Consider the following 9,863-nt stretch of genomic DNA (forward strand, 5'->3'; position numbering starts at 1 on the left):
TCAAACTATGTCGTCTGTTTTCATCGTTTTGATTCAGAGACCCCTGTAGGCAGAAATGACATACTGTGCGTTTAAGTCAGAATCTGAAGTGAAAGAATGAAACAATCCTGTTGATTGCTGGGACTCACTGTATTAACAACGTTTGGGTCCTCAGACCTTCAGCAGGTAAAATACCAAAACATAATTCAAAAAAGGGAGTACAAGTGATAGGCAGTGTGAAGGATTTTTATTTATTTATTTATTTATTTATTTATTTTTTGCCTCTTTCATGCTTATGATGCAGTCTCTATTAAATGAACATGTGATAAGATTTTCTCACACATCAATTTTCAGTGCTTTTCTCTGTTTAATTTAATAGTTTTACGCAATAATGAAACCCTATAACATGTCAAAATAGAGACAAAAAAACACGGCAATGGAGAGTTTACGTAATACCTGTTGGCAATGATTAGGCAAAATATAGATTTTGTTTCAGCCACTCCATGTCCGGCTCAGATGCTCTCCACTAAACGTTACTGAACCTGGAAAAGCTCTCTGAGCACCAGCAGGAGATGGTTTTAATATCATTATGTTTGTCCCTTAATTGGACTGTTGCGGCAAGAACTGGGGTTTAATTGAGCCCTCAAAGTAACGACACTCCGCTCTCAGTGCAGCACATCTGGTTTAAGCGTACAGCTGTTGGCAAAGACGAAAGTGTTGGATAATTTGATCATCTTTTTTTTTCTCCCCCCGTCTGTTAAGTGTTTGGGATGAAAGATATTTTATGTGGTTGATGAGTTTTTAAAGGGGCCTTTTCTTTTCTCGTAGAAGTCTTGACTTAATCCAGTTTGAAAATATGCTAATTATTATGGACACTGAAAGGCAATGTTGCTGCTTTATTCACACCCATATGAAAAGACGAATGAATGACTGAATGCCTCATCTGAATGGTGTTGCCTCTGTTTCATATTACAGTTGTGCTAAAAGCACTTGAAACAGTGAAGATGTTGGTGTTTGGAAATCTTTTTGTTGCAGCACACAGTGATTCCATTCTTTGTGCTGGAGGGAAAGCAGGAGAGGGACTCCTGAGGTATTGAGTTCCCTGTATCCATCATTTTCGACGAGTTGGGACCTTGGAGTAGCGCCAGCAGCGTCTGTGCTAGCCAGCCGTAACTGACATTGAGTGCATTGTTTGCAGTGGGAAGCTCACGGCTGTGGCCTAAAGGTACATTCCTGAGATCAGAATGCTGTTTGAAACACAAACAGCCTTTGTGCCCTCGCTGCTCTCTTCCCTTGACTCCCTCATCCACATCAAGCCTCAAGAACTAAACTGCCTCCTCTCGCTCATGTGTCAACATGTGGGCTATCATTTTACTCACACCCACACACACACACGCTCATGTGTCATTTTGATGATGAGGTCCAGGCAGGTATCTAATCTCTGGGAAAGAAGCTGTAAAGTCAAAGCTGTGTCTAAAACAAACAAGGTGTTTTTATTGACCTTTTTGATGGTCAGAGAAAAAGCATCAGAAAAATAAAAAGACTTCAACTTTCTTTGTCAGCAACCTGGTCCGTTATTCTGGTTTTTCATACTTTTAGATTGAAAGTATGTGGTTGTAGTGGCAGATTAATGTTGGCAGCATCAACAAGCTCAACTTGTCTCCATGATTAAGGATGTTCACATGAGATTCACTGTAGATTGGTCTGAATAATTCAGATAATTGTGAAAAAAAATCCAAAATATGTCTGGTTTCAGCTTCTCAAAAATGAACATTTGCTGGTTTTCGTAGTTTTCGATGACAGTCATCTGAATTTTGTTGAGTTTTGGGCAGCTGGGATGAACAATATTTGAATCCATTTGAATTTGGGGTTGAATACAGTATAAAATGGTCTTCAGCAAACTATGCTGAACACTTTTCACGAGTTTCTGACATTTTATAGACCAAATAAATAATTGATTAATAGTAATTGTTAGCTGCAGCCATAAAGAGGGTTTAAGGGTTTAAGGGTTTAAGAATGTGTTTCTTTTTTTCATCGCTGCGGTTGAAGTCAGTCCAGTCAAAACCAGTAAACATGCAAATGCTCACTCCCAAAACCAGATGCCAGAAAACTATGATTCAGACCTGTGAGAGACAAAGTTACGGTTTACGTTTTATGACCTGGAACTGCTGAATCACAACCAACAGATGTATGTTTTCCTTTCATTAGAAATGATATACAGTAAAGCTATTTTAACTGCGAAACTGACATTTGCAAAGCACATTTCTTCTCTGGGCTCATTTTGCTGTTCTGTGACAATTTGCTTAAACCCATGAAGAACTAACTGCAGGATTATTCAACACTGATGCAGTGAGAAATCAGAGGACGTAGAAGTTTCTAATTTTTTGCCACAGATATCCACAATTGACCAGACTGCAAGGCTGTGTCAAGATATTATGATTTTCATGCGTGCATGAGGGAAATACTTCCTGGAAAAACTGCAGCTTCACTCTGTCAGCCCACATTTATTAACTATTGACCAAATGGCACATATTGACACCTGTTTCACACTGCTAAGCTGTTGAAAGTTAACAGTGGAGATGAAGAAAAAAAAAACACTAACTGACACAAACTGGTTGAGGAAAAGTTGGTAGTGGAGAGTGGAAAGTGGAAAAAGTCATCAGTAAATCAGGGTAAAACTCACTGAGCCAATAATATACTGTAACCAAAGTTGAAGCCATTCAGGTTTAATGGACATTAGCATGACTACTCTGGGCAGGAAGAAAAGTGCCAGTGCTCTGATTCACCGGCTTAACACTTGACAGGGCATGATGTACTGCAATGAGTCAAGTTAGCCTTAATGAGTGATTATATTAAGTGATGTTCACTGAGTGCCCTGTTACAGCACAATTAATTTGTACTCAACTGCTCTGCTGAGGAAGAGTTAATAGGATGTGGGTGATTAAATTATCAGTGAGGATGCTGCACAGATCATTAGCACTGCGGTCAGGAAGTTGTGGGGTTCAATTTATTTTGTACAGCTGCACAGTCACAGTGTCATTATCTATTATCTACAGGATATTACTGCATGAAAAACGTGTTTCAAATACATCACATGCTGTGATTGTGACATCCCCAGTTCGATTCCAGGTGGGAATGTTTGTTGGCTGTCGTTGCCCCTCCGTCTCCACCCATTTTCTGTTAGCTCTCCACCTTTGACTAAAGAAAAATACCCCCAAATTACCAAGACCTACACAGCTGTTTTTGTTTTTTAATTTCCAGGTAATGGGGATTGTTGTATGATTGTAAATTAAGCATTATGAATCAATAACTAATATCTAATAAGGACATGGTTCATGAAAACCTTCTATTTTCCCATAAAATTATATTATCATATACTTTTACAGGAAGAAATTTAGCCAAAAACATGGATATAATCAGTTTTCCAGATAATAAAGAGGGAGGACTGCTCACTACTCTCCAACACGTTATTCCTCAAATAATAAACGTAACATATAAATATATAACATAATACAATGTTTGTACATTAAAAACATGCTTGTATTTAAATAAACATGTACAGCTTCTGTTATCCTACATGTCATAAGGCAAAAGAAGTCATGGGAATGTGTTTAGTAATATTGAAAATGAAAATTATGAACCAAAGCTGGTGACCATAACAGACAAATATGAACAATAAACCTCACTATCACGCGTACTATTTGATTTTAAAAAGGTCTGTGAGCATAGCAAGCTTCACAGAATCAGCTCCTCAGATAATAAACAGGGAGGACTTCTCTCCATTAAATCTTCTCTCCGGCACACTCACCTCACCTTGTATTTCTCAAGACCATCTTCTCCCCTCAGCTCCCGCCCATCGCTACGTACGAACCCACAACAAGTGGCCAACCAATGAGAAGCACCTCGCTAATGTGTGGAGAGGGGGCCGAGGAACAGAAAGACAAATGCTCAAAGGGACGAGAGTAGAGGACCACTTTGCGACCCACAAGGGTTGTTGTTTTTCCCCATGCACTATTTGTTTGCACTCCCGTGCGCACAAGGACTTCTAAATGATCCAGCGCAGTCCGGCAGAGGACTGTCGGCTCTTGTCCGGCTTCGCTTTTTGGTGGAGATCCGCTAGCAGGGAGGACGCAAGAGGGAATCGCTGAGCTGGAGGCAGTTTGTTGCGTGAACTCAGAGCCGCTGCGATGGAATGAGCCACTGCAGAAACTCTCCGAAACTTGTGGAGAACTTTTCCTTTGGCGTCTCTTTTACTCCTCTGAGTTTCTGTTGTAGCGGTCGCCCCCATTATGTATGGATAACGGGAGGTTCGCTCAAGAATCCGGCTCAACTGGATCAGCGCTGACGGGTTTATGGAGCCGGGATTACACAGCGCAGTGCCAGCCTGTTGAACGCCCACACACGGGCCTATCACACACCATCTGCCTCGGAATAAATAAGACTCTCCAGTGAGGACACTATCCATGGAAGTGGTGTAGAAGTTTTACATATGACCCTGTTGTGAGTTCTACAGTTTCTTGCAGCCAGAACAATGGCAGGCTCTGGCACATCGGCTCCGGGCGTCTGTAGATCTGTTTTGCCTCTTGGTTGCGTGCTTTTGTTTTTTGGCTACTTATCCGTGGCCTCGCCGTCTCACGGTCGGCGGCTCATTTGCTGGCAAGCCATCATGAACTGCCAAGCCGAGCCCGATTGCAATTACGCATACGAACACTATACGCGCGCATGTGGCCCCGTGCTGAACGGGGAGAGGAAGAAGTGTCCCAGCCACTGCATCTCCTCGCTCGTCCAGCTCAATCTCACCAAAAACGGGCCAGCCCTGGAGGACTGCAGCTGCGCGCACGATCCGCTGTGCACTAGCACCAAACGGGCCATCGAGCCCTGCCTGCCCAGGACTACCAGCACCGGCTGCACCGAAGCTCGGCGCCAGTGCGAGAGAGACCAGCAGTGCAGCTCCGCCATGCACGATTATTTGAACCACTGCGGGAAACTTTTCAGCGGGGCGATCTGCACGAACGCCTGCCGGAATGTGATCGCGAATATGCGTAAAATCCCCAAGGGTCAGCAGCTGGACACTTGCATGTGCGACGGGACGGAGAGGGCCATCTGTGAGTTTGTCAAGAGCAGCATGAAGGCGCTGTGCTTCGACTCCCAAGGGAAGGACGAAGGCAGCGGGGTCTACGACGACCTAGATGCAGAAGACGACGACCCCGCGGATCTGGACTGTACAGGGGAGCCGGAGAGCGGAGCCTTTCTCTCAGCAGTGCCCGGTGTTTTGACCCTGTTGGCATCCATTTTGGCTGTATTGCTCCTCACTTAAGTCGCCGGGTTCATAATCTGCCCCGACTATTGTCCGGAAAAGGCAACCTAAACTTTTGTCACCCATTGACCTGCTTCTATTGTGAAAGGTTAGAGCCTTAAAGACTGAAGGAAAGGGTGTTTTGGCGCAGGCCTTGTTTGATTGAAGAGTTTAAGACGCTGAAGGATATCACATCAGGATATTTTCTATGCAAATGAGAGCAGAAAGATCTTTTGAAAACTGCCTGTGCTCCTGGGCAGCTCTCTTATCAAACCACACCACTTCACGGCTCTCCACATGCTTTGCTTATGTGATAAGCTCAAATAGATTGTGGATTTTCTCTCAGTCACAGACTCTGATAGTAAAGTTGTCACGATGGAGACACAGTTGGCTTGTTTTGGTAACAATGCAACGTTTAATCAGTATATGCTGTGCACTGCCAATCGTTTTTGTTTTCCTTAAAGATATGAACTATTTTTATATGACACTGTTGCCATCTGGCACCAGGCTGATCTGATTTACAAGTATTTAACGCTGGAATCTATGAACTTGTAAATAGATGAGGAGTTAAAGTGAAACAGTAATTTATTACATGCCACCTACTTACATCCAAATGTTCATCGTGCGAATAAAAGACTGAGATTTCCAGCTTTAAAGGGAAGTTATTTGGACTGTATTCTCTCCAGAGATAATGTGCATTGTATATATGTGTATAGCCTATATAGATTTTTTCAGAGAATCCTCTATGTTTGAGGCTATGAGATGATTTATTCACTGTGTATAGCCTAGAGAGAGAGACATGTCTAAATCCACTGTATGATTGCCTTATTGATATACTTTTATAGAAGGCATAAAGGAAACTTGAAGATATCATTCGTGACTGTGAGTTATTTGTTGATTTTTGCCATCACATCACTTCCTTGAGAAGTGCTGTGCCTTCATTCATACAGAGAGTAAAAAAAAAACAAAAAAAACGTAAACACTATCAACAAAGCATTTTGCTTCAATAACCAGGGTGAAAAATCACAGTTTTATTGCTTGTCTCAAGTCAAGGTAATATGAGCAGACATGAGTTATGCTGGCTGAAAAACATCACTTTGTTTTCTCAGATGACCCGTTTTCCCCCTTAAATTGAATCAGCTTGGAGTAGCTTTGCATATAGAAGTCACTTAAGAATAATGTAAATCTGATCTTAGTTAAACACACATTAGAAACACTGAAAACACTGTTAAACTGTAGCGTAATTAAGGTTAGATATGCATGAAATAAGCTACTTTGAGGTAAAAAGCAACTTATCTTGATCCATAATAGACTGTTTTACAGTGCCATGTTGGCTGTGTTCCTCTTAAACAGGGGGTTTGCTCAGTCAATAAACTTTTGCTTGTGAAGATAAATTCACTAAATTATTTCAAACATTTTTTTTAAGGATGTTTGTGCCCTAAAGCGATATTCGTGGTCTGTTTGTTCCAAGTACAACTGTGGAACAAACGTGTGAACTTTTCCACTCTTGTTTCTGGAACTTCAGTACAGTATACAGAGGCTCATTTAAAATGCAGCTTCCACTGTTGACTGATGGCCTAATGACCTGCAGTGTCTTGATTTAGCTGGCTGTTGTCAAAAGCAACTGACACCATAAATCAACAAAACACTCTCTCTCTCTCCCCTCCACCACAACAACCTCTGCACACAGGTATCAGAACATACAGTCACTACTGTTAAAGGCACAATCTTAAAAAAAATAAAAATAAATAAATAATAAAAATGCATGAATCATTTATGTTTATATATCATTTATATTTTAGAAATATTCTAATTTAGTTAAAGATTTTCTGTAATAGGTGGGAGATCAGGATTTTTGCTTTTCCTCATATACATATATAAAAAAAACATACTTTACATCATTATTGTAAACAAACCTTTTGCAGCATCAGACACACAAGTAGTTTAGTTTAAGTGTGTTGCTAAATAAATTATGGATCCTTCCCTTAATTGATTGAAAATAGAAGGAGCAAGATGTGTGGTTTTTATTTAAATAATAATTTATGCAGCTGTGTGCTGTGAGCATGTGTGTGTTATTATTTTCTAGCACACACATGGTTAATATTTTCATGAGATATTGCAGATCATACCACCCCTCTCTTGGCCAGCTCTGGGGGCTTTAAATCAATGATTTGCTGCAAAATGTTTTATTAGAGGGGGGACAAGGGCCCTCCAGCTGAATGGATGGAGGAGAAGTCGAGTGGCATCTTTGTCATGGAAATGTTAAGCACATAATAGTTGGGCAGCACAATGGGGAGGCACTTCATTCTTTCAGGCTGGCTTGACACCTCTGGAGAGCTGAGCGGCGGGGAAGCATGTGGGAACGATCTGCTGCCGCTTGGGTCCCGAACCTCTACTGCAAGAGAAGAAGAAAACACATGACAGGCCCTGGAAAGGGACGTTTTAACTTGAATCCACGCTACAGTCCCATGTCTTTTTGTTGAATTGTCTTTTCACCTGCATTTGTCTATTTCAGTACTTATTGCTTTTTCTGCTTCAAGAAATTACAGATGAATGAATTCAAACTTGGTGCAAAAAGTATCTTCAAAACTTTTATTTTTTTACGTTATAAAATGAACTAAAACTGTGCAGAAACAAAACCTCTAAATCCTCTTCATAAGTGTGTCTCCTAAATAAAATACCTTGTCAGTTTCTTGCAGTGTCGGTATGCAGCCCGCCGTGCATGAAGCTTTCCAGGAGGAGAAAAGCTCTGTGGCTCAGCCGGTCTCCTCCTCCTCCTCCTCCTCCTTGTCTTTCTTTTACCTCTTGCATTTGTTCAGGCAGTTCAGCGCTTAGAAAAAGCGCAGCGTGCGTTGATTAGGCTATAATAATGCACAGTGCGTGAATGGATGAATGAGGTGCAAAAAATCTCACAAAAGTGGCCTGCTTGTCATAAAATGGAAATGGTGTACAATGGCTCCTTGAATATATTTGTTGGTGTAGTGCTCACAAGGGTTGGAGGGTTTTAAAGGATCAGTGATGTTTTCATTTTATTATGATATGATTTTAGTGAAATTAAACAAGTGAAGCAGCCACAAGAAGTGAAATGTGGAAAGTTACCACAGCTGATTTTTGACAACATGCTGCTGCTAAAAGGCCCTCCTCCACACACACACACAGTAGTGCGTGTGTGTGTGTGTGTGTGTGTGTGCGCGTTGGGGGGGTGGGGGGTGGTTCTGGGTTTAATTTACAAACTGTGGCTGTTTGTGTTCCAGCTCTTTGAGCGTGTGTAAGGTATCTCTGCCATCATCTGTGCTTCAGTGAGCTCAGTTCACTTCCAAGCTCTGTTTCTTTGGCCTCCTGAACAAAACGGCCCACACTTCACCCCATGCAGATCACTTCACCCCTTCACCCCATGCATATCACAGCACGGTGTTTACAAAGGTGCAGCTCTCTCAGCCACTCACGCTGGATGTTAGGTGCTCAGAGTAGACTTGTTTGTAACAAGATCTATAATAATCCTTACAGTATGTTATTTATTTATGTTTTTACAAAGTGGCTCCCGTTTCTTTCCCTTCCTTCCACCACATTCATTGAACAATGTAAGCTGAATAAGTTAAGTATGCATTACATGACTTCTTAGTTATTCTTGGGGATATTTGACAACATGGGATATTTGACCTTAGCCCTACTTTTCCTTGCAGTGTCCTCAGTTAAGGCCTGGTGTTTTTTCATGCAGAGGTACATGGAAAACCTTTATGGAACCTGTTCAGCTCTTCTCAATCAAAACAAAAAACTCTGAAAACCTTCAGTGTGTCAGTGTGTTCGCAAAGGACTTGAGGTTTGACTATGTTTAGTCTTTATAAATAGGCATGTAAGGTATAAAGTTAAAAGTTTGCACATTTGACTGTTTTCCTACAATCTTGTATAACTGTGACGCATTATGTTCAGTATAGTTCCACAAATTTTTCATGTCGATAAAACTAAACTATGTTCCTAATATCACACCATCTCGGGCCTCCTCACTCCTCGTGTGTGCTGACCATATTTCTCACAGGCATTTGTTTTGGCCTTGGCTCCACGCGAGGTTGTGCAGAAAGTGATGTAGAAATGGTTGGACAGTTGGAATGGCTGAGACGGAGGAGGAGGCACTGAGATGGAAAGTTCATTTGAAAGGATTTGGAAATAATCCCCTAAAGTTACCACAGGGTATTCGATGGAATGGGCTCCACCTCGACTCCCCTCTGTGCTCCTGCCATAGCTTTGGCGCACATTTGTTAAAAGGTAGTCATAAAAAGAGGTGTCGCTGTTAGTTGCTTCCTCATGATTTGCACTTGAAATGTGTTTTGGTATCGTAAGTTGTTTCGGTTCTGCAGATGATCCCCCTCGTCCTTACTTGGGGATCACTCTCTGAATTCATGCCATTGGAAGGAGACGCCAGTGTCACGGCAAAGCAAAGATCATTGATTTTGCATCTCTCTCATTAGCTGCTTGGCCGATGCCAGGAGACTTTCAAGAAACTCTTGTTGTTTTTCCTCCCTTCTATTTCAGCTGCCACTTTGATTTCATCATGCAAGACCTCTGCTGAGTTCACAACCCTTTGAAATGA

The 9,863-nt window shown here is 41.7% G+C and overlaps 1 protein-coding gene across 1 annotated transcript; it reads left to right on the top strand.

The window, feature by feature from the left end:
- The first annotated feature begins 3,920 nt into the window (after nt 1-3,920).
- On the top strand, nt 3,921-6,259 carry gas1a (growth arrest-specific 1a). The gene has a single exon (XM_076729800.1). It carries the CDS (start codon nt 4,511-4,513, stop codon nt 5,294-5,296), a length of 786 nt encoding a protein of 261 aa, XP_076585915.1. The 5' UTR covers nt 3,921-4,510; the 3' UTR covers nt 5,297-6,259.
- Nucleotides 6,260-9,863: the final 3,604 nt, after the last annotated feature.

The sequence above is a fragment of the Chaetodon auriga genome, chromosome 5 (assembly GCF_051107435.1).
Source record: "Chaetodon auriga isolate fChaAug3 chromosome 5, fChaAug3.hap1, whole genome shotgun sequence".
Lineage (NCBI taxonomy): Eukaryota > Metazoa > Chordata > Actinopteri > Chaetodontiformes > Chaetodontidae > Chaetodon > Chaetodon auriga.